Here is a 25,802-nt window from a genome sequence, read left to right on the forward strand (position 1 = left end):
GCTCTTACTGGTTTAAAAAAGTGTAAAAATGTTTGATTCATGAAGGTTTTCATCCATATTTTAATGTTCAGTGGGCAGATTTGAAAATAAAATGGCCTTGCTCCAATAAGATAATTATTGATCCGGTATCGGGATCGGCTTTCAATACCGACGTAATTCAAGTATCAGAAAATACTGATCCAACCCGCAACATTTGCCGATACATGAGGAGTCCCCATGAAACCTCTGTTTTGCTTGCTGCTGAGTGGGAGGAGGGGAGGTTTCTGAAGCCGGGCTATTTGAGAGAGCTCTGTTCTGCAGTGTTGTTGTGAGAGTGAGATTGCATCAGAATTTTGGCTCTCTGTTGGGACTGTTTACACAGAGACTGCTACCTGCTGCTTTGGACTTGAACTAACAGTCTTTTTCAAGACTTTTTTACTTTTTTACCTTTTTACTTTTTTTAACTTTTTTACTGTGCTCCAACGCCTAAGGAAGACCTCTAACGGTCGAAACATTGCGACGGAGCACTTTTATCAGCTAACTTTCATTAGCGTTGGCAAGCTAACTAGCTTGCTAACGCTTTCGTTTTTATTTTTTATTTTTTTATTTTTTTATTTTTATTTTATTTTAGCACCGTTGTTGTGCGTTCCCTGTGCTGCTTCATGGCCTGTTTGGTGCCTTGATTGGGGCACTCCTTCTGCTGAATCACCTCTGGATTATTTGCACATTATTCACTTTGTGTGTTTTTGGGAATCCGCTAGCTTAGTGCAGCTACTAGCTCTTAGCCGATTTAGCATGGCGGCTTCTCCTGTCTCTCCCGCACTTTTCTGCTCTGGGTGTGAAATGTTTAGTTATTCCTCGGCCTCCTTTAGCAGTAACGGTACTTGTAATAAGTGCAGCTTATTCGTAGCTTTGGAGGCCAGGCTGGGCGAATTGGAGGCTCGGCTCCGCACCGTGGAAAATTCTACAGCTAGCCAGGCCCCTGTAGTCGGTGCGGACCAAGGTAGCTTAGCCGCCGTTAGTTCCCCCCTGGCAGATCCCGGGCAGTCGGGAAAGCAGGCTGACTGGGTGACTGTGAGGAGGAAGTGTAGCCCTAAACAGAAGCCCCGTGTACACCGTCAACCCGTTCACATCTCTAACCGTTTTTCCCCACTCGACGATACACTCGCCGAGGATCAAACTCTGGTTATTGGCGACTCTGTTTTGAGAAATGTGAAGTTAGCGACACCAGCAACCATTGTCAATTGTCTTCCGGGGGCCAGAGCAGGCGACATCGAAGGACATTTGAAATTGCTGGCTAAGGCTAAGCGTAAATTTGGTAAGATTGTAATTCACGTCGGCAGTAATGACACCCGGTTACGCCAATCGGAGGTCACTAAAATTAACATTAAATCGGTGTGTAACTTTGCAAAAACAATGTCGGACTCTGTTGTTTTCTCTGGGCCCCTCCCCAATCAGACCGGGAGTGACATGTTTAGCCGCATGTTCTCCTTGAATTGCTGGCTGTCTGAGTGGTGTCCAAAAAATGAGGTGGGCTTCATTGATAATTGGCAAAGCTTCTGGGGAAAACCTGGTCTTGTTAGGAGAGACGGCATCCATCCCACTTTAGAGGGAGCAGCTCTCATTTCTAGAAATCTGGCCAATTTTTTTGGATCCTCCAAACTGTGACTGTCCAGCGTTGGGACCAGGAGGCAGAGCTGTGGTCTTATACACCTCTCTGCAGCTTCTCTCCCCCTGCCATCCCCTCATTACCCCATCCCCGTAGAGACGGTGCCTGCTCCCAGACCACCAATAACCAGCAAAAATCTATTTAAGCATAAAAATTCAAAAAGAAAAAATAATATAGCACCTTCAATTGCACCACAGACTAAAACAGTTAAATGTGGTCTATTAAACATTAGGTCTCTCTCTTCTAAGTCCCTGTTGGTAAATGATATAATAATTGATCAACGTATTGATTTATTCTGCCTAACAGAAACCTGGTTACAGCAGGATGAATATGTTAGTTTAAATGAGTCAACACCCCCGAGTCACACTAACTGTCAGAATGCTCGTAGCACGGGCCGGGGTGGAGGATTAGCAGCAATCTTCCATTCCAGCCTATTAATTAATCAAAAACCTAGACAGAGCTTTAATTCATTTGAAAGCTTGTCTCTTAGTCTTGTCCATCCAAATTGGAAGTCCCAAAAACCAGTTTTATTTGTTATTATCTATCGTCCACCTGGTCGTTACTGTGAGTTTCTCTGTGAATTTTCAGACCTTTTGTCTGACTTAGTGCTTAGCTCAGATAAGATAATTATAGTGGGCGATTTTAACATCCACACAGATGCTGAGAATGACAGCCTCAACACTGCATTTAATCTATTATTAGACTCTATCGGCTTTGCTCAAAAAGTAAATGAGTCCACCCACCACTTTAATCATATTTTAGATCTTGTTCTGACTTATGGTATGGAAATAGAAGACTTAACAGTATTCCCTGAAAACTCCCTTCTGTCTGATCATTTTTTAATAACATTTACATTTACCCTGTTGGACTACCCTGCAGTGGGGAATAAGTTTCATTACACTAGAAGTCTTTCAGAAAGCGCTGTAACTAGGTTTAAGGATATGATTCCTTCTTTATGTTCTCTAATGTCATATACCAACACAGAGCAGAGTAGCTACCTAAACTCTGTAAGGGAGTTAGAGTATCTCGTCAATAGTTTTACATCCTCATTGAAGACAACTTTGGATGCTGTAGCTCCTCTGAAAAAGAGAGCTTTAAATCAGAAGTGTCTGACTCCGTGGTATAACTCACAAACTCGTAGCTTAAAGCAGATAACCCGTAAGTTGGAGAGGAAATGGCGTCTCACTAATTTAGAAGATCTTCACTTAGCCTGGAAAAAGAGTTTGTTGCTCTATAAAAAAGCCCTCCGTAAAGCTAGGACATCTTTCTACTCATCACTAATTGAAGAAAATAAGAACAACCCCAGGTTTCTTTTCAGCTCTGTAGCCAGGCTGACAAAGAGTCAGAGCTCTATTGAGCTGAGTATTCCATTAACTTTAACTAGTGATGACTTCATGACTTTCTTTGCTAACAAAATTTTGACTATTAGAGAAAAAATTACTCATAACCATCCCAAAGATGTATCGTTATCTTTGGCTGCTTTCAGTGATGCCGGTATTTGGTTAGACTCTTTCTCTCCGATTGTTCTGTCTGAGTTATTTTCATTAGTTACTTCATCCAAACCATCAACATGCTTATTAGACCCCATTCCTGCCAGGCTGCTCAAGGAAGTCCTACCATTATTTAATGCTTCAATCTTAAATATGATCAATCTATCTTTGTTAGTTGGTTATGTACCACAGGCCTTTAAGGTGGCAGTAATTAAACCATTACTTAAAAAGCCATCACTTGACCCAGCTATCTTAGCTAATTATAGGCCAATCTCCAACCTTCCTTTTCTCTCAAAGATTCTTGAGAGGGTAGTTGTAAAACAGCTAACTGATCACCTGCAGAGGAATGGTCTATTTGAAGAGTTTCAGTCAGGTTTTAGAATTCATCATAGTACAGAAACAGCATTAGTGAAGGTTACAAATGATCTTCTTATGGCTTTGGACAGTGGACTTATCTCTGTGCTTGTTCTGTTGGACCTCAGTGCTGCTTTTGATACTGTTGACCATAAAATTTTATTACAGAGATTAGAGCATGTCATAGGTATTAAGGGCACTGCGCTGCGGTGGTTTGAATCATATTTGTCTAATAGATTACAGTTTGTTCATGTAAATGGGGAATCTTCTTCACAGATTAAAGTTAATTATGGAGTTCCACAAGGGTCTGTGCTAGGACCAATTTTATTCACTTTATACATGCTTCCCTTAGGCAGTATTATTAGACGGTATTGCTTAAATTTTCATTGTTACGCAGATGATACCCAGCTTTATCTATCCATGAAGCCAGAGGATACACACCAATTAGCTAAACTGCAGGATTGTCTTACAGACATAAAGACATGGATGACCTCTAATTTCCTGCTTTTAAACTCAGATAAAACTGAAGTTATTGTACTTGGCCCCACAAATCTTAGAAACATGGTGTCTAACCAGATCGTTACTCTGGATGGCATTTCCCTGATCTCTAGTAATACTGTGAGAAATCTTGGAGTCATTTTTGATCAGGATATGTCATTCAAAGCGCATATTAAACAAATATGTAGGACTGCCTTTTTGCATTTACGCAATATCTCTAAAATCAGAAAGGTCTTGTCTCAGAGTGATGCTGAAAAACTAATTCATGCATTTATTTCCTCTAGGCTGGACTATTGTAATTCATTATTATCAGGTTGTCCTAAAAGTTCCCTAAAAAGCCTTCAGTTGGTTCAGAATGCTGCAGCTAGAGTACTGACGGGGACTAGCAGGAGAGAGCATATCTCACCCGTGTTGGCCTCTCTTCATTGGCTTCCTGTTAATTCTAGAATAGAATTTAAAATTCTTCTTCTTACTTATAAGGTTTTGAATAATCAGGTCCCATCTTATCTTAGGGACCTCGTAGTACCATATTACCGCATTAGAGCGCTTCGCTCTCAGACTGCGGGCTTACTTGTGGTTCCTAGGGTTTGTAAGAGTAGAATGGGAGGCAGAGCCTTCAGCTTTCAGGCTCCTCTCCTGTGGAACCAGCTCCCAATTCAGATCAGGGAGACAGATACCCTCTCTACTTTTAAGATTAGGCTTAAAACTTTCCTTTTCGCTAAGGCTTATAGTTAGGGCTGGACCCTGGACCATCCCTTGGTTATGTTGCTTTAGACGTAGACTGTGGGGGGGTTCCCATGATGCACTGTTTCTTTCTCTTTTTGCTCCGTATGCATCACTCTGCATTTAATCATTAGTGATCGATCTCTGCCCCCCTTCTCGGCATGTCTTTTCCTGGTTCTTTCCCTCAGCCCCAACCAGTCTCAGCAGAAGACTGCCCCTCCCTGAGCCTGGTTCTGCTGGAGGTTTCTTCCTGTTAAAAGGGAGTTTTTCCTTCCCACTGTGGCCAAGTGCTTGCTCATAGGGAGTCGTTTTGACCGTTGGGGTTTTTCATAATTATTGTATGGCCTTGCCTTGCAATATGGAGCGCCTTGGGGCAACTGTTTGTTGTGATTTGGCGCTATATAAGAAAAAAGTTGATTGAGTTGATTGTTGCTGTGGGTAGTGGCAAATTTACGCCCGGCTCTCAGGTTCAAATTGTCTGTTTGTTGAGCACGGACTTTGAGAAAAAGGAACTGAATTGTTGCTGAAAAGTTAGTTGCTTCAGCGTCCCGAGGCTCTGAAACGTTATGAAAAGCCAGCTCAGGTCGCAGCTGAGGAGGACAGCCGAACAGAGATTCTGTCCAGTGAAAGGGAAAAAAAACTCCATTAAAGTCCTGCGCATGAACATCGCTGATGATACATTTAAAAATTTACGGTTGATTTTACAGTTGAAAGGCTTCATGTTTCCAAAAGGTTTGCAGTTTGTGCAGCACAAAAACAGAGAGAGAGAGAGAGAAAGAATGAGAGACAGAAAGAGAGGGAGAGAGAAGTTAATTTCATTTTTACTCTTAAGACTTGCTTTGACAATGTAAACATATGTCTCCCATATCAATAAAGCTCCATTGAAATTGAAAATGTAATTAATTTATTTTATTTATATAGCACCAAATCACAACAAAGTTGCCTCAAGGTGCTTCACACAAGTAAGGTCTAACCTTACCAACCCCCAGAGCAAGAACACAGGCGACAGTGGTAAGAAAAAAACTCCCTCTGAGGAAGAAACCTCAAGCAGACCAGACTCAGAGGGGTAACCCTCTGCTTGGGCCATGATACAGACACAATTGACAAAACAATTTACAAAATGAATATACAGGAAATGTTGCCGGTGCACAGGACGGGAGGCCTGCAGAAGAAGACACCACACCCATCTCTGGATGGAGCCACACCTCAAACAGAGAGGAAAAAAACAGAATCAAGCATCAGAAAGACAAATACAGTGTAATTTGTAAGCATTAAGCAACAAGAAAAACAATACTCAGGTGATCGCAGGCCACTAGCCCTGAACTTCACTAAAAGACCCAGACTTTAAATAAAGTTGAGGCCGCGGCACGCTCCGTTTACTAATAAAATTAATTTAAAAGAGTAAAAAGCATAAAACAAAACTGTACCAGTATGCTCGCCATACGAAAGGGAAAATAAGTGCGTCTTAAGTCTGGACTTGAAAGTCTCCACAGAATCTGACTGTTTTATTGATGCAGGGAGATCATTCCACAGAACAGGGGCACGATAAGAGAAAGTTCTGTGACCTGCAGACGTCTTATTCACCCTAGAGACACAAAGTAGTCCTGCACACTGAGAACGTAAAGCCCAGGCCGGTACATAAGGTTTAATTAGGTCAGCTAAGAAGGGAGATGCCAGTCCATGAATAATTTTATAGACTAGTCGCAGAACCTTAAAATCTGATCTCACTGGGACAGGAAGCCAGTGAAGAGACGCCAAAATGGCTGTAATGTGGTCAAACTTTCTGCTTCGTGTCAAAGGTCTGGCTGCAGCACTTGGAGACCCCTAATGCTGGACTGCGGTAAACCAGAAAATAGAACATAGCAGTCGTCCAATCTAGAAGAGACAAATACATGGATCAGGGTCTCAGCATCAGCCATAGACAGGATGGGACGAATCTTCACTATATTTCGCAGGTGGAAGAAAGCAGTCCTCGTATTATTTCTAATGTGGAGGCCAAAGGACAATGTAGGATCAAAAATTACCCCAAGGTTCCTCACTTTGTCAGTGTGATGTATGACACACGAGCCTAGGCTAAGCGTTAACTGGTCAAATTGATGCCGATGTCTCATTGGACCAAGAACCATCATTTCAGTCTTATTAGAGTTAAAAAGTACGAAGTTTCTAGACATCCAACTTCTCACTGCTGCAAGGATGAGATTACCAGCAGTTATATTATTCATTTATAGGTATTATTCATACATGTTAAGGAGCAGAGCTAATGAGCTAATTAAAATCACTGTAAGTGCAACAAAATGCAAACTGCTTCTATCAGCCACTGAACAGATCATCATATGTGAGGTGACCGTACCACATAATTTAAATCTAATTTAAACTCCTTTTTTTGTACATTTATAAAATAAACTCACCATTAATTTTTCTTCTTCTTGTTAAAAGAGCTGTTCTTGAACTTTCAAATACGGTTTCTTCCAAACAGAGAAAAAAGTCCATCTTCATTCAAAAGTGTGGTCTTTCAGTTGTTGTTGTTGTTGTTGTCGTCCATTCGGCTGCTCCACAGTGGATACAGCCAGATCCGCATCGGTATTTGGCACAGCTTTTACACCGGATGCCTTTCCTGACGCAACTCCAGTTTTACCTGGAGAAACACACACAGCCGCTGGTGTTCCAGAGAGGTCTCCCATCCATGTACTAACCAGATCCTGCACTGCTTAGCTTCTGAGATGTGATGGGATCAGGCTGACACAGAGCAGACCGGCAGCAAAAGTGTAGTCTTTCCTTATGGTATTTCTTCAGAACAAAAGGGTTTTTTTTCTTCTCATTCTTTCTTTTATGATTTCATGAATGATTATGGTTCTGAGATCTCATTCCTGAAGCAAAGCATCTTGGGACAGATTTTATATCACACCATAACTTTGGGTGAGAAGCACGCTAATAAGCCTGCGCCTCCCCGTCTCCCGCCAGTTGAAGCCACAGACCGGTGGGCCCACCTCACAGGTGGCTCCACCCTCTGGATGGGCCCCTTTCATGGATCTTCTCAGCTACGGACCCAGCAGGACTACGTTTTGTGATCAGAGGACAGACAGACTGTTTTGTTTGAGTCTCTTTCCAGAGCTCAGTTGACTGTTTTGGACTTTTCCTCTTCCTCACTTAACTGTGGATTATCAGACGGCCCTTTTTGAGCACAGCACTGACCTCTTGTGGGTTACTTTCTTCGTGAAACGTTTCTCCAAGTGACAGAGCAGTACAACACAAACTTACAGTAAGTTCAGTTTTAAATCAGCTCACAGCAGCATTTATCAGATTACATTGCTCTGGAAATGAATGCCTTTTTGATAGTGCTGTAACAATGCACACACACAGACACACACACGAATGTCTGTTCCTGTGCATTTTTACGGCACAGATCTTTGTGTCATTAGACACTCTTTGCTGTCTGATAGACATTTATTCGTATTTATTTGCTTGAAGTGAGCATGACTCATTGTATTTTATCTGGAGGCGACATGAGGAAAAGCTCAAAATAGTAACACCATGACAATCGCACGTTTAAAGAACGCTGTAACGCTCAGTTTTAGACACGCGCTGAAAGAAATCAAGCCCTGTTACGAAGTTTCCACTGCTCTCGTTTTTTAAAACCAAAAGGCAGTTTAATGGTGTGTTTCTCATTTCAAGTGTAAAGAAAATTCATGGTTGTGAATCATGGCCAAAAGGGTGCAGCTTTTCTTTGCAGCCACCGACTCCAGCAGGTGGTTTCACTGATGAACATCACTTTGAGCAGGTGGGATGAGTTCATCAGTGACATCACCTGCTGGAGTCGGTGGCTGCAAAGAAAAGCTGCACCCTCTCTGCCCTTTCTGGAATACTTTGGGCACCTCTGATCTAGACAAAGATTCAAGCTTTTAATAGCTTCCTGGACTCCATCATCATCAGAAGTGTCTGAATGTGGTGAAAGTGCTGAACTTGTAGAGACATTCACAGAACTGGACAGTGATATTCATGTCTTTGTGTCCTCCTCCTTTGAGATCCAGAGGCTCCTTGGGAGAGCTTATGGAGTCATGAGGTTCCTGGACTGAGGTTTTTGTCAATGCAGATATTTTTCAGAACAACAAAGGTCCACGTCTTAAGGGTCCTGGTGCTTCCTGTCTTACTGTGTGGTTGTGACACAGTAAGACAGTAGCCTCAGGTGACAGCTGGATGGCTTTGGTACTGGTGTCACCAACCAAACTGTCCCCTCTAAAAGTCGGTCCTCACTGCCTTCACTGCTTGTGCGTCATATCTGTGCTTCAGTCGCGGTTCACTGATTATCACCTCGTTTCTGCTTCAAACTGCCTGCAGTCATCATCTGTCTCAGCCACAGAAATCCAAAGCTTTTGGACAACAATCATTTCCACATAAAATCAGCATTATTTCATCAGAAAAGACAGAGGAAGAGATCAGAGCGCAGCAGCAGCACGTCTGAGTCTCTCTTCACCCAAAGCGATCAAGGGGAATGATGTGATTATTAACTATCAGATGACAAAATAAAACCTCTTAAATCAGTCTAAAGTCAGTTTGAAGCAGAAAAGAAGTGCCAATTGGTAACCCGCTGCTGACGGTCCAAAATGTGCAGTGAAGACAAGATCCCTAGGTCCTGCTAGTGATGCGCACAGCTAACTGAAAAGTTAGCTTTTATAGCAATAAACCGAAAAACCACTAAAAAGAATTTAGCAGACGTTACTGCTAACCGCTAACTTTTAGTATTGACTCTGTACACTGTCGGCTACTGATAAGCCAGTTTTTAGTTTAAGCACCGCAGGGGCTGCTGGGTAAAATCAAATGCGATCACAAACCCAAAACAAACACATGAAAAATAAATTTTAAAAAATCAATAAAACCCCAAACGTCATCATCTTTATCAAAAGAAGTCACAGTTTATCTCTATAGTATATATATTACGGCAAGTTGCGTGGAAGAACGAGCCAGAGCTTTTGTCTTTATGCACCCTGCTGGGGTCGCCGACCGAATGGTCCCCCCCTAAAAATGGGTCCGCCCTGCCTTCATTGCACATGCATCATTAGCTGCGGTTCACTGATTATCACCTCATTTCTGCTTCAAACTGCCTCCAGTCATCATCTGTCTCAGCCACAGAAATCTGAAGCTTTTGGACAACAGTCATTTCCACGTAAATTCAGAATTCAGAATTTCACTCAATTTCTACTTCAAACTGACTTTAGAATAATTTATCATCTGATGGTTAATAATCACATGAAGCCATTTGATTGCTTTAGGTGATGAGACTCTGTCTGAGATGTGCTGCTGTGGTCTGAAATGATGCACGCGCAGTGAAGGCAGGGCGGACCAATTTTTAGGGGTGGACCGTTCGGTCTGAGACACAGGCTGCCGCAAAGAAATGCTGTTTACTTTTCACACACAACAACACAGACGGTGGCAGAAGACATCAAAAGCAAAGCACGTTTGACTCATGGTCACAACATAACTCTTCACCAAACGGACTACACGACTTGAACTACAAAAACACAACAAATCTATAACACTAACAACACTGCTAAACCAACATGTACTCCAATAACAATTAAAAAAAAAACCCAAACCCGAACTCCCATAATGCACTGCAGCACAAGAAGTCTCAATCTTAGCGACCAGCCTGGCAAACACTATAATATTTATAAACCGTTAACTGGAGCTGCAGTCACAAACACAAAACAAATGCACAAAGAATAAGAAAATTTAAAATAAAATCCAAACACGGCCATCGTCTTGATAAAAAGCAGTAAATCGCAGTATTAATAGTCACAGTTTATCTTTGTATAAACACAGGAATGGCTACCTGTGTTGTGTTCAATGCGACTGGTAAAATCTACACTTCATCCGTCGCATTGAGATTCCCCACCAAAGAAAACCCACGCAAGTTTTGACATGTATGATTACACACAACGCACAAGAACTAATACGTATGATTACATGCAACCAGTCAGTGGTGGGCACAGTTCCGATAACCAATAATTATCGAAGATAAAGTTTTCATTATCGGATTATCTTTTCGGATAACTTTGAAAACCATTATCGGACTAATTATCTTCCAATAAATTTTTGTCTGATAAATTTTAGACCGTCAACGTGGTAAAACAAAGGTGAACAGATGTGTAGTTCTACACTCTGCAAACAGAGCAGAACTGCTTCTAGAAGAAACCGCTCTATCCTCGGCAGGCAAAGGAGAACTGGTCACCAAAAAAAACCTCATTTCTTTTAACCCCATACTGATACGCGGCCAATATCACCCAAGTCATCCAGAGGTATACATTTTTAACTTATGGTTCAAATTTTAACCAAACTAATTTCAGACAAGTTATTTAAATTAACGTCACTTCTGAAGTTTTTTAAGTGAAAATATCAGATATATGTTTTAGTTTTGAAGTAATGCGCTAATTTTTAAGGTTTTAGTGTGGGCATGCTGTGTCCAGGTGCATTATGGGTGATAGGGTAATCTCAGTACGGTAATCTCAGTACGTTCACGACAGGAGAAATGCATTTCAGACACTTTGATCAGGACAACAGCATTAAACTCTAGTGCCTAAAACTCACGTGAATATATTCTCTGGGTTTATAGACGTTGTTATTGTGTTTGCTTTTATTAAATTCCACGTATGTTAAACGTAGAAAGTAGCAACACAGATTATCTGGAATTTTGTGTTTGCAAGTTTTCAAGGTCTCTACTGCCATCTACTGGCCAGTAGTGTTCATGGCAGTATTCAGACTGAAGCTGGGCTGATATTTTCAATCACTGTACTCATACGTTCAAAAACCACTTGTGTTTCCAGAAGCAAAACGTAAACAGAAGCTTTTTTTTTCAAACTTAATTTACAAAAACTCTCGATGGGAGACATCAAAATTCTAAAAAAAAAAAAAAAAACATCACAAGACAGGTCTGTGGTGTTTGCACAGGCACAGTGTGAGAGGTTGGATGCTTGTAGCTCTTCGGCAGCGGGATACCCTCACGATGGCCGGCCAGAATATCAAACAGGTTTGATTTTCATTTGACCATATGATCGCCAATCGGGAGGTAGTCATGAGATGTTAAACACAGCTCGTTACTCCATGTATACTAAACGATGCAGGACACGCGATTAACCTGAAACTCTGTGCGATCCAAAAAATTCTCGCACGAATGAAAAATCAGCTGAAAAAGGGCCAAAACTCACAGTGGCACCAGTAGATCATGACAGTGTTCTATTTATTTTGACACTGGTTATATCAGACGGTTATCTAATTACAACTTGGCTTTTTTTTTTTTTTTTTTTTTTTGAAAATGCCTTTTTTTTTAACAAATAAAAAATGCCATATTTTACAAAACACATTTATCTGTGAACACCAACACACCTCACATTAACGTGTTGGTTTACATAGAATGAATCAACCAATCAGTGTTAGCGGAGGCACATTTTACCCAGAATGCCATCTATCTGTGTTTGTTACAAAACTTCAGAATTACTGCATTATTCAACATTAAAAGATATATGTTATATTTTAACTTTGTACAAATGACAGAATTGCCATTAATGGAGTTATTCTATAAGTATTGATTTTACTTACGTTCTTTTGCAGTAGCAGGTCCTAAGTTGTGGAATGCATTACCTCCTGAACTGAGGTCCATTAATAGCTTGCCTCTGTTTAAAGCTAAGTTAAAAACATACTTGTTCAGGGCAGCTTTTTGCACATAATTGCTTTGACACTTTTTTGTCTATTTTTATTCTATTTTGGATGCTCTTATTGTGTTTTATTGTGTTTTTCGTACTGTTCTTTTTATTTTATCTCTAGCTGGTGCTATTGGAAAGCACTTTGGTTCAGTGAAAACTGTTGTAAAGTGCTATAGAAATAAAACTTGATTGATTGATTGATTTATACACCAAACCATAAGTCAGCACTGCTTTATTTTCCAAGACCTCGGCCTGGCGGCAGCGTTGTGATTGAGTACAGAGTTGAGCTTTGTGGCTCCTCTCAGTTGCGTCTGTGCTGGAAGTCATGTAGTAAACAGACACTTCCAGTAGGGGGCAGGACGCTCAAAGACAGAAGTGCTGACTCATTGTTTGGGTCTGTTGTTGCTTTTGATGCTTCCAAAAGTGATTGCAGTGTTACAACTCAAAATCAGCTTGTTGTACCGGAGACAATACTGGAATTTATCGGTTATCTGTAACTTCTGATATATTTTTGGGTGGTTTATTGTTTTAAGTTTATCGAAGATAACTTTTCAGTTATCTGATTATCTGTTATCGAAGTTAATTTTTTGATTATCTGTGCCCACCACTGCAGGCAACACACAGGAACTAACATGTATGATTACACGCAACACACAGGAACTAACATGTATGATTACACGCAACACACAGGAACTAACATGTATGATTACACGCAACAGACTGGAACTAACATGTATGATTACACGCAACACACAGGAACTAACATGTATGATCACAAGCAACACACAGGAGCTAACATGTATGATTTTAGAGTATACAAACATTTTTGACTGTTAAACTTTACTCACTTTACCAGCAAAAATAATGTTAGCAGACAGAAAGTTAGTGGAACTAAATTTAGTGGAAGCCAATTAGACCACTGATGTTTTCAAAGCTCATTCTCTCAAGAAAAAGTTAGCTTTGCTAATTAGCGGTTAGCGGATTAGTGGAAGTGTGCCCACTACTGCGTTAGAAAGACTTTGTATCAAACGAGCGGTTCCTCAGGGTGACTGAGACGAGGAGGATCACTTGTTTTGTGAGGAAGCGTCGGTCGGCTACAACACTTTGGCCATGTGGTTCATTTCTCTGTCCGAGCGCTGAGGACCTCAGTAGCCGGTTGTCATCCAGGACCCAAAGGGGTTCCGTGGTGTTGTAGATGATTTGACGCGCGGCACCAACACATGCCCCCAGACTGGAGTTGAACTGACCTCCCAAGAATCAAAGCACTAATCAAAATAAACTCCACTAATGAGAGAATAATGGCCAATAATTAACATTTCACCACAGCGATGCACAAAAATCCCAAATGAAGGAGCTGAAAGAACAGAAACGAGGTGCGACTTGTACTTTGGAGAATATGGCCATTTATTGTCTGTTGTGACATTAAAAAAAAAATCAGTAAATATGAGCCAAACTGAGTCTGCAAAGATGGAAAATGCGCGACACAAACCGCCGCCGTGACCATAAACAGCTGAAGCTCATGTGTCGCCGTGCGCGTGGTTGTGATTTTCCATGGAGGCGTGTGGAGGTGTTGGTGCCGGAGCGAGTTAATTTGCTGCTGGTGTTGTGAATTAAAAGCGTCCCTCCGGTGACTAATGAAAAGCCCGCTGATAAGAGCTGAGCGGCCACGGCGGCGTGGTGACGGCTGCCCGCTGTAACAGAATCTCTGCGTTGCGGGATCAGATTAGGCTGCAGATCCATCTCTTCCAGCCCTCCAGTAAATACATCTTCCTCAAGCCTGTCCCTCCTCTGCAGCCCGCCGCGCCTTATCTAACGGCAGAAATGGCATTTCATTAGCCTCTTATCCCGCCGAGGCCCAGATGCATACTCAATAGCATTACGCGTAATTTCTCATAAGGACACATTATTGATCCCGGACCCTTACCTGAGCTCACGGAAAAGGGCTGTCAGCACTCCAGGGCCCTCCTCATCCCGGCCCATGAAGAATTAAAGCCAAATTAAATTTGACAGCTGTAAATGCCATGGCAATTTATATGCAAAGTTTGGGAGAAAGAGAAAAAAGCTTTTATTAAAATTTCCTTTTTCCCTCACGTTTGTGCACAGCCGGCTTTTCTTTGTGGCCGTGTTTTTCTCTGCCTAACCTTCCGTCTCTGTCTGTCTGCAGTCCTCCTCCTCCTGAATATTTTCCCACATCCCTGACACATTCTCTTTGATGTATAAATAACCGAGCTAAATTATGTGCCGTGATGAGGCGCCGCGCACCCACGCTCTGATTATACAAAGTAATTTCTACCTAAAAGGGTCAGATTTCCTGACAAATCCCTAATTACCGCATCGCAGTGTGAGTGGAATCTATTTGTGCAGAACTCAGCCGCCCGTCCCCTGAGCGGCGCGCGCCACTCACCCAGCTCTGTCATTATTAGATCACGTGTGTTTGATGATGGTCTGTCTGAAATCTTCATCAGAGACACTCCCCACTGCTTGTGTCAAAAAAAAAACAAAAACGTAGGTGTTTGTGTTCCTTCAGCAAAAATCAGTGTAAATACAAATAGAAGTGATCAGTGTTTTCCTGGGGTGTGTTTTTTTATTGTCATTATTTTACCTCGTTGCATTCCCGGGTCCCTTTTGTTTGTTTTTAACCTCTCATTGACTTTATTGTCCCAGTTTTTTTTTTAGCCTCCCGTCTTGAGTTTATTGTAGTGTTCTTGGATTTTTGTTTTTGATTGATTGTATTTTTATTTATTTATTTATTTATTTTTACCTCTTGTTGAGTTTATTGTAGCATTCCTGGATTTTCTTTCATTAATTGATTGAATTGATTTGATTTGTTTTTTCCTCTCATGTTGTTATAGCATTCCTGGATTTTTGTTTTTATTCACCAGTTGATTGATTTATTTATTGTATTTTATATTTTGTTTGATTTTTTTAACTCTGTTGTTGAGTTTATTTTATTTGGGGTATTTTTGCTTTTTTTTTAGCCTACCGCGTTGAGTTTATTTGTAGCATTCCTGGATTTTTTAATTGATTGATTGAATTGAATTGAATTTTTTTCCTCTCATGTTGTTTATTGTAGCATTCCTGGATTTTTGTTTTTATTCACCAATTGATTGATTGATTGATTGTATTTTATTTTGTTTTATTTTTTACCTCTCTTGTTTAGTTTATTTTATTTGGGGTCTTTTTTCTTTTTTTAATCTCTCATGTTGAGTTTATTGCAGGATCCCTGGATTTTTTGTTTGTTTTTTAGTGATTGATTTGTTGTATTTAATTTTTTTCCTCTTCTGTTGAGTTTACTGTAGTATCCCTGGATTTTTGTTTTTATTTATTGTATATATTTTTTCCTCTCCTGTTGAGTTTATTGTAGTATCCCTGGATTTTGTTTTTATTTATTGTATATATTTTTTTCCTCTCCTGTTGAGTTTATTGTAGTATCCCTGGATTTTTGTTTTTATTTATTGTATATAATTTTTCCTCTCCTGTTGAGTTTATTGTAGTATCCCTGGATTTTTGTTTTTATTTATTGTATATAATTTTTCCTCTCCTGTTGAGTTTATTGTAGTATCCCTGGATTTTTGTTTTTATTTATTGTATATATTTTTTCCTCTCCTGTTGAGTTTATTGTAGTATCCCTGGATTTTTGTTTTTATTTATTGTATATAATTTTTCCTCTCCTGTTGAGTTTATTGTAGTATCCCTGGATTTTTGTTTTTATTTATTGTATATAATTTTTCCTCTCCTGTTGAGTTTATTGTAGTATCCCTGGATTTTTGTTTTTATTTATTGTATATATTTTTTCCTCTCCTGTTGAGTTTATTGTAGTATCCCTGGATTTTTGTTTTTATTCATTGTATATATTTTTTCCTTCTCCTGTTGAGTTTATTGGAGCATTCCCAGGTCTTTTTTGTTTTTTATCTCTCATGTTGAGTTTGTTGATGGCTTTTTCTTTCTGTTATCCTGAAATAAGTGGAATGAATATTAAATTCACTTACAGTTGAGGCTGCAAAGTCTCTATTTGCTGATTTAATGTGTCTGAAAGCCTGAGAGGTGCAGCAGCAGAAAACTAACATTATTGTTTTCTTGAATTGTGCTGCCCTCTACTGTTTAGACAGCATCTCTGCAGCTGACATGACTCCTGTCAATCATTTTCTGTTTGAAAGCTTTATATTATTGTTTGTAGAATATTTGCTGTTTCTTTCTTGTTATCCATATAGTTTCAGTTTTTAATCTGTGTCTGTTTCTAATGTATTGCTTTGCATTTTTATTACAAATCAGGATTCTTTGTCTTTTTTTTGTCCTTTACACAGTAGTTTCAGAACTGAACGTGTGTGTGTGTGTGTGTGTGTGTGTGTGTGTGTGTGTGTGTGTGTGTGTGTGTGTGTGTGTGTGTGTGTGTGTGTGTGTGTGTGTGTGTGTGTGTGTGTGTGTGTGTGTGTGTTTAGTGATCGGATGTAAATTCAGATTTATTTTTACGTTTTTTAAATTTTTTTTGTTTGTTTGTTTGTTTTTGGTCATGTCTACGTATGCTTTATTTTATGTCCTATATGTTCCAGAGTATAAGTCACTTTTTTGTTTTGTTTTTGGTCATGTCTATGCTTTATTTTATCTCCTGTATGTTCCAGAGTATAAGTCACTTTTTTGTTTTGTTTTTGGCCATGTCTATGCTTTATTTTATCTCCTGTATGTTCCAGAATATAAGTCACTTTTTTGTTTTGTTTTTGGTCATGTCTATGCTTTATTTTATCTCCTGTATGTTCCAGAGTATAAGTCACTTTTTTTGTTTGTTTGTTTGATTGTTTTTGGTCATGTCTATGCTTTATTTTATCTCCTGTATGTTCCAGAGTATAAGTCACTTTTTTGTTTTGTTTTTGGTCATGTCTATGCTTTATTTTATCTCCTGTATGTTCCAGAGTATGTCACTTTTTTGTTTTGTTTTTGGTCATGTCTATGCTTTATTTTATCTCCTGTATGTTCCAGAGTATAAGTCACTTTTTTGTTTTGTTTTTGGTCATGTCTATGCTTTATTTTATCTCCTGTATGTTCCAGAGTATAAGTCACTTTTTTTTTGTTTGTTTGTTTGTTTTTGGCCATGTCTATGCTTTATTTTATCTCCTGTATGTTCCAGAGTATAAGTCAGTTTTTTGTTTTGTTTTTGGTCATGTCTATGCTTTATTTTATCTCCTGTATGTTCCAGAGTATAAGTCAGTTTTTTGTTTTGTTTTTGGTCATGTCTATGCTTTATTTTATCTCCTGTATGTTCCAGAGTATAAGTCAGTTTTTTGTTTTTGGTCATGTCTATGCTTTATTTTATCTCCTGTATGTTCCAGAGTATAAGTCACTTTTTTTTGTTTGTTTGTTTGTTTTTGGCCATGTCTATGCTTTATTTTATCTCCTGTATGTTCCAGAGTATAAGTCAGTTTTTTGTTTTGTTTTTGGTCATGTCTATGCTTTATTTTATCTCCTGTATGTTCCAGAGTATAAGTCAGTTTTTTTGTTTTGTTTTTGGTCATGTCTATGCTTTATTTTATCTCCTGTATGTTCCAGAGTATAAGTCAGTTTTTTGTTTTTGGTCATGTCTATGCTTTATTTTATCTCCTGTATGTTCCAGAGTATGAGTCACTTTTTTTGGTAATGTCTATGCTTTATTTTATCTCCTGTATGTTCCAGAGTATAAGTCAGTTTTTTGTTTTTGGTCATGTCTATGCTTTATTTTATCTCCTGTATGTTCCAGAGTATGAGTCACTTTTTTTGGTCATGTCTATGCTTTATTTTATCTCCTGTATGTTCCAGAGTATAAGTCAGTTTTTTGTTTTTGGTCATGTCTATGCTTTATTTTATCTCCTGTATGTTCCAGAGTATAAGTCACTTTTTTTTTGTTTGTTTGTTTGTTTTTGGCCATGTCTATGCTTTATTTTATCTCCTGTATGTTCCAGAGTATAAGTCAGTTTTTTGTTTTGTTTTTGGTCATGTCTATGCTTTATTTTATCTCCTGTATGTTCCAGAGTATAAGTCAGTTTTTGTTTTGTTTTTGGTCATGTCTATGCTTTATTTTATCTCCTGTATGTTCCAGAGTATGAGTCACTTTTTTTGGTAATGTCTATGCTTTATTTTATCTCCTGTATGTTCCAGAGTATAAGTCACTTTTTTTTTTTGTTTTTGGTAATGTATATGCTTTATTTTATCTTCTGTATGTTCCAGACTATAAGTCACTTTTTTATTTATTATTTTTTTGTTTTGTTTTGTTTTTGGTCATGTCTATGCTTTATTTTATCTCCTGTATGTTCCAAAGTATAAGTCACTTTTTTGTTTTTGGTCGTGTCTATGCTTTATTTTATCTCCTGTATGTTCCAGAGTATGAGTCACTTTTTTTTGGTAATGTCTGTGCTTTATTTTATCTCCTGTATGTTCCAGAGTATAAGTCACTTTTTTTTGCTGGCTAAAGAGGACTTATAGTCCTGTGCGACTTACTGCAAACTCATGCGTTTGTAATAATAATTATTAGCGTTATTATAGCAATTATTTATATCATGCTTTCACAGGAACCAAAGCACTAAACAAAATTAACTCCAATAATAAATTAATAAATGCCAATAATGAATATTCTCAATAACAATGCACAAAAATCCCTAATTAATTCCAAAAACCTAGACTCTGGAAAATGTGGTATATGTGTCCTTGACATGATGTTGTTCTCCCTCCGGGAACTGCAGATGGTCCTCCAGACTACAGGTTACCCTTTTTGGGGTGTTGGCAGCGGGACTGGTTCTTAAAACATTTCACAAAGCTCAGCACCACAAAAGATGAGAAAGACGTAAACGTGCTGCTGCCTTCCGTCAGAGGTTGTTCCATTTATGAAAGGGATGGGGTAAGGCCATATCTGCAAAACACAAAACTAAAGGACAGCACCAAGGTCTTGTCTTTGGAGTCTGGCAACAGGTGTGATGCTAAGAAGTCCTTCACTGCAGGGTACTGTCCAGGTCCAAACCTGGTGGGTAGTGAGATCCTCCTCTGTCTTAACAAGGGGACCATCTTCCCCTGTTTTCAAGGGAGCTCAGAAAGTTCTGCACTGCACTGGCTAGTGTCTAAGGTTCCAAGACCGGGAAGTGGCCAGATCTCAGTGGGTGGATACACCTACTTTTGATCTACTAATTCTTTTAGTACCTAATGGTTACTTGCTGTGGTGGACCAGCACTTTATGATGGTTTGTGGTATCATCCTGATCAGTTAGCATATTATGAGTTGCAGTAATCAGTCTCTGGGCATCTTGTCTGCTGCCTCAGTCGACACCCTGAACCACAGCGAGTGATTTCTCAACAAACAATAGGAGACATAAGTCCGACATAGGCCCTGAGGCCCTGAGATGCTGGGGCTTATCACCAGCACCGATAGCATGAAATGGAGGAGAATGTATGACGCCCCCAGGATGGAACGCCTGTCCGATGTGGGTTACTTCCCCAGCCAAGGCCAGTACCAATTTACAGCTGTGTGCACTGAAGCAATGTAGATTATATGTCTTGTTCAAGGACAAAGCGAGGTAGGATAACCAGGGTTACTCACAGGACAGTAGAGCAGGAGGATGTGTCAATATATAGACCTGGGCTGAAATCCCCCTTGTGATACCTGTCCGTGTCCTCGGACAAGACACTTTGTCTCAATCCATCCAGCTGTAAACATGTCCTGGTCTTGGCTGGGGAAGTAATCTACATTGGACTGACGTCCCATCCAAGGGGAGTCATAGATTCTCATCCGCTCAACACTACAGAATCTGGAGTTAAGAACCAGCACCGGCAGACCTCAGGACCTATATGGAACTTACTTCTTGTTGGGACAGAGATGATGTGTAGCACAGCTTTATTTAAAACCTTCTCCAGGAAGCAGGGATGCCCTCTACCACGCCCCCTGTTGGCCACTGTGGGGTGTAAATGTCAGTAATAACTGGCACATCTGATATTTAGATATCAGATGTGGAGTTCCACAAGGTTCTGTGCTAGGACCAATTTTATTCACTTTATACATGCTTCCCTTAGGCAGTATTATTAGACGGTATTGCTTAAATTTTCATTGTTACGCAGATGATACCCAGCTTTATCTATCCATGAAACCAGAGGACACACACCAATTAGCTAAACTGCAGGATTGTCTTACAGACATAAAGACATGGATGACCTCTAATTTCCTGCTTTTAAACTCAGATAAAACTGAAGTTATTGTACTTGGCCCCACAAATCTTAGAAGCATGGTGTCTAACCAGATCTTTACTCTGGATGGCATTTCCCTGACCTCTAGTAATACTGTGAGAAATCTTGGAGTCATTTTTGATCAGGATATGTCATTCAAAGCGCATATTAAACAAATATGTAGGACTGCTTTTTTGCATTTACGCAATATCTCTAAAATCAGAAAGGTCTTGTCTCAGAGTGATGCTGAAAAACTAATTCATGCATTTATTTCCTCTAGGCTGGACTATTGTAATTCATTATTATCAGGTTGTCCTAAAAGTTCCCTAAAAAGCCTTCAGTTAATTCAAAATGCTGCAGCTAGAGTACTGACGGGGACTAGCAGGAGAGAGCATATCTCACCCATATTGGCCTCTCTTCATTGGCTTCCTGTTAATTCTAGAATAGAATTTAAAATTCTTCTTCTTACTTATAAGGTTTTGAATAATCAGGTCCCATCTTATCTTAGGGACCTCGTAGTACCATATCACCCCAATAGAGCGCTTCGCTCTCAGACTGCAGGCTTACTTGTAGTTCCTAGGGTTTGTAAGAGTAGAATGGGAGGCAGAGCCTTCAGCTTTCAGGCTCCTCTCCTGTGGAACCAGCTCCCAATTCAGATCAGGGAGACAGACACCCTCTCTACTTTTAAGATTAGGCTTAAAACTTTCCTTTTTGCTAAAGCTTATAGTTAGGGCTGGATCAGGTGACCCTGAACCATCCCTTGGTTATGCTGCTATAGACTTAGACTGCTGGGGGGTTCCCATGATGCACTGTTTCTTTCTCTTTTTGCTCTGTATGCACCACTCTGCATTTAATTATTAGTGATTGATCTCTGCTCCCCTCCACAGCATGTCTTTTTCCTGGTTCTCTCCCTCAGCCCCAACCAGTCCCAACAGAAGACTGCCCCTCCCTGAGCCTGGTTCTGCTGGAGGTTTCTTCCTGTTAAAAGGGAGTTTTTCCTTCCCACTGTAGCCAAGTGCTTGCTCACAGGGGGTCGTTTTGACCGTTGGGGTTTTTCATAATTATTGTATGGCCTTGCCTTACAATATAAAGTGCCTTGGGGCAACTGTTTGTTGTGATTTGGCGCTATATAAAAAAAAGTTGATTGATTGATTGATTTAATATGTTGCCTGATGAGAATAACCTGAAAAGTTCATTTCTTTTAAGAAGGGGGTGAGGGAGCAGTGCACAGCAATGACATGCAAACAGAAGAAAGACGTTCACTGGTGTCCGTCTGCACTGAGGGGGAATGTGTCAGAGAACTGTTGGTTTTTAATTTGGAAATGCCAATATTCAGAGTCCTTGTGGTCAGCTGGCACCAGCAGTCGGCGCCACACTAACGGGTGGTTTTACTACACTACAGGTGAACTTCCCCAGAACCAAACTCTTACTGTTGTCCAACAACCAGGAGGACCTCAATGACTGGTACCAGAACCTGAGCTCAGCTATCAGGTGAGGAGGATCTCACACAAACACACACACAGTCTCCAGTCTATCATCTTACATGATATGTCACAAATTCAGTCCATCAGATTTTCTCTCATTTGTTTCTTGAGAGTTTTGTCATTGATGAAAGTCTCTCACAGTGAGTGACTCATTATGACCACTGGGGTTGGTTGTAAGCCCACAGCACTGCAGGTCTGTGCGTTTGGTAGCTGTGCAACTGGTAGACCACAGTGTGTAACGAATGGTCGGGATGGTTTGAATCGTCGGGATAGTTTGTGTCTTTGGTATGGTTAGAATACTTTGGATCATGGGAGAGAGAATACTGAGAGACCTTATGTTCAAAACTGATTTATGGCCCTGTCAGCCAATCAGAATTGACTACGTCACTACGCCCCGCCCCTAATCCCGCCCCTTATGACGTCACAGCCAATCAGAATCAATTACATCACTATGTCCCTCCCCTAGTCCCGCCTCTAAGCCCCGCCCCTGGCTCCTCCCCTAGTCCCGCCCCTGGCTCCTCCCATAGCCCCACCCCAAGCTCCTCCCCTACCTCCCCTAGCCCCACCCCAAGCTCCTCCCCTAACCCCGCCCCAAGCGCCGCCTCCAAGCCCTACCTCCCCTCCCACCCGGGGTCTAATATTTTAATGTCATTTTATTTCATGAACGATTAAAAAATACCTAGATCTTTTTAATGTATTAAAGATTAACTAATTCTGAAATAATTAAACATAAATCAGTGTCTAATATTTAATACCCCTTTAATATTTTTAATTCTTAAATTAAAGCACGTCCTTTTATGGTTTTTAGTGCCTCAATTAAAGAAGGAATAAAAAATACCGTATCTTTTGCATAATTATGGGAGGTTTTCTTCAATTTACTGATTTAGTAATATTTTAATACGCCTTTAATATTTTTAATTCTTAAATTAATGCGTCTCCTTTTCTGTTTTTTAATTCTTAAATTAAAGAAGGGTTAAAAATAACCGTCTCTCGGCTGTAACGGCTGTCTTTGCAGCAAGACGGTCAAATACCCACGCATAGAGCTCCTCACGGAAACATGACCCCACGGCTGTAATACCTGTTGCAGACGCTAACTGTGTGTTTCGGAGGCGTGTGTGCGTGTGTTTCGGAGGTGTGTGTGTGTGTGTGTGTGGGCGTGTGTTTCGGAGGTGTGCGTGTGTTTCGGAGGCGTGTGTGTGACCTGCGCAGCGGGGGTGTCACGCCGGATGGTCTTTTATAACATAGTAGAGAAGCTTGAATCTTTGGTTGAAGCTTGAATGTTTTATTACATCCGATTTCCTGATGACGTGGTCGTTCGCTGGGCTTGTTTGAAGACGGAAAAACAAAGCTTATTCTACGGGTCTTTTTACAAGGTGTCTGGCCTGGAGGGACGTGATCGAAGTCCGAAAAAACTTGGCCCCTTTCTACTTAAAAAAACAAACTAACAAACAAACAACAACAACAAAAAAAACTCTGCCGTAGCTCTTCCCCCGCATGCACGGGGATTTCTATAAAAAAACCAGCGGACCACATCTCATTTAAGCATCGGACGACGAACCAGCATGACCTCCTCAACCTCCCCCATCGCACCGGCCGATGACATCGCTTGTGACTGCGCGCTCGCCTGTGGAAGAGACCCGCCATCCCCGGGGCAGGCCTGGATGAGATCCGCCGAGCCGGTCGTGAACCAGGACCGGCGCCAGAAGGCTTCACGGACCCGCGGCGGGTACGAGACCCCGTGGGGAGTTCAGCTCGAACCGGTCTGGGGCGAGATCCATCCTTCTCACGCGCTTTCTAGCCCGGGAGGCGTGGGCTCTCTTCCCGCTGTCACGGAGGCCGCAAGTCCGGGGGAGGTACAAGACCTCGAGCGGGCTGAGAAATACGCCACATCTTACGCATCAGACCAGCCAGACGGGATCCTGTCAGAGGAATTCCTGAAAACGGTGAAAGTCGGCGTGGCCCACTTACCTTTGGCTGTGATCAAAAGTTACAGACAAAAACTCTGTTACGGGTGTGAGATCGATCACCCCAGCCAGCGCCAGCACGAGTGCCTGGACCCGTTAAATGAATATTTCTTTACCGGACATTTTGAGAGATTAATGGTGAGACTCTGGAGACCGACCTTCATCCCGGCTGTGGTAAAACTCCTAGCCCAGCGCTTCCTCAACCCATCGGCTGCGAGGGTTCAGGGGGCGGTAGAAAACATCCTCACTGAGCTGAAATACACTGATAATTTTGAAGCAAAGATCAACGAACTGTACACGTTTCGGTGAAGACGTCGATCTCGACCTGGAGGGGATGGTAGCCGTCTATAACCCAGACGACTGAAAAAAAAAACCTGCATTTTTTTTTATATATCATTATATTGTTTACAGTCATGGGTAATTGTGTGATGAGTCTCTTTCAAAGCCTGCGGGAAGTTTATATTATACGCGGACTCTCGTATAAGCAGGAGCGGGCAGTCATTCGCAGGCTGGAGACCCCAGGCACCCCGCCTTCATGCGTTATGGAGAGGGTCTTCGACGTTATCAGACGTCGCCCCGGACCCGGAGTCTGGACAGAACATATCTACAACGCGGCTCTCCATTCATCTGAAAAATCTCTGTACAACGTATTACTGAAAATCTCTGTTTTGACCACCGACGATTTTACACGGTGTAATACGATGCACCTGCTTACATTATACACTCTGTTTGTGGATGTGATAGCGTGCCGCGTGAAACAGATGGGACTGTCCAGAGAAGAGATTGTTCCTACACTTTTACAGCTGAATACTGAAATAAACCGTAAATGCAGGGGAGATGTATTACTGAGAGTTTTCCAGTTTTGTACGTGAACGTATACTTTTTTCCTCCACGTATGTTGTGTTTAATAAACATGAACAATTGTTTTTTTCTCTGTGTGACTTTAATGAATGTAATAAAGCATACATTCTAAAACTCAGACGGTCAGTGTTCTTTCCAATAATATTGTTGAAAAAAGGGTGAAATGTTTTCAAATCAAATTTATATAGCGCCAAGCCACAACAAAACAGTTGCCCCAAGGCGCTTCATATTGCAAGACAGAGTCATACAAACGAGGTTTTGGTGGAAAAAAGGTGCTCGTATGAATTTATGCGGGGTTTTAACATGGTCTTATTAAAAGGTCGAGGCTGATCTGTGAGCGCTCTCCGCGGTACTGAATCAGAGTTCAATTTAACGTTTCCAAGAGCGCCTATTTAAAACAAAAGATTAATATTTATGTTCGCTAAAACATATAAAAATGAAAAAGGACTATCTGGTTCATCATTCTGAAGAGATCCACCTTAAAAGATGGGTGATGAGGGTTTAATGAGGGATATGTATTATAGTCCGGCAAATCCGGGGAGTTTTGGAGGACCGGAGCGTTTACGCAGGGCTCTGCGCAATCAACACGGATCTAAAATTCATATGAAGCATATCAGAGATTTCCTGTCGGGGGAAGATGCATACACATTACACAAACCTGCCAGGACGCATTTTCCAAGAAATAGAGTATTTGTCACAAACCCGCTTAACCAATTTCAGGCGGATTTATGCGACATGCAGGGGTTATCAGATTTTAACGACGGGTACAAGTACCTGCTCACCGTTATCGATATGTTCTCAAAAAAGCGTATGCCAGAGCCCTGAAGTCAAAGCAAGGGCGCAAAGTCTCACAGGCCTTTGCCTCGCTCTTAAAGCAGAGCGGGGTGCCTCTGAAGCTACAGACTGATGCTG

At 40.8% G+C, this 25,802-nt stretch overlaps 1 protein-coding gene across 1 annotated transcript in view; it reads left to right on the forward strand.

The window, feature by feature from the left end:
* Positions 1 to 25,802, forward strand: part of arhgef39 (Rho guanine nucleotide exchange factor (GEF) 39) — a 151,430-nt gene that overhangs the window by 103,590 nt on the left and 22,038 nt on the right. The window contains exon 8 of the mRNA XM_034163553.1: positions 21,984 to 22,072. Within this exon, the coding sequence (XP_034019444.1) occupies positions 21,984 to 22,072 (89 nt within the window). The remainder of the gene's footprint in view (positions 1 to 21,983; positions 22,073 to 25,802) is intronic.

This window comes from Thalassophryne amazonica, chromosome 22, assembly GCF_902500255.1.
Source record: "Thalassophryne amazonica chromosome 22, fThaAma1.1, whole genome shotgun sequence".
Lineage (NCBI taxonomy): Eukaryota > Metazoa > Chordata > Actinopteri > Batrachoidiformes > Batrachoididae > Thalassophryne > Thalassophryne amazonica.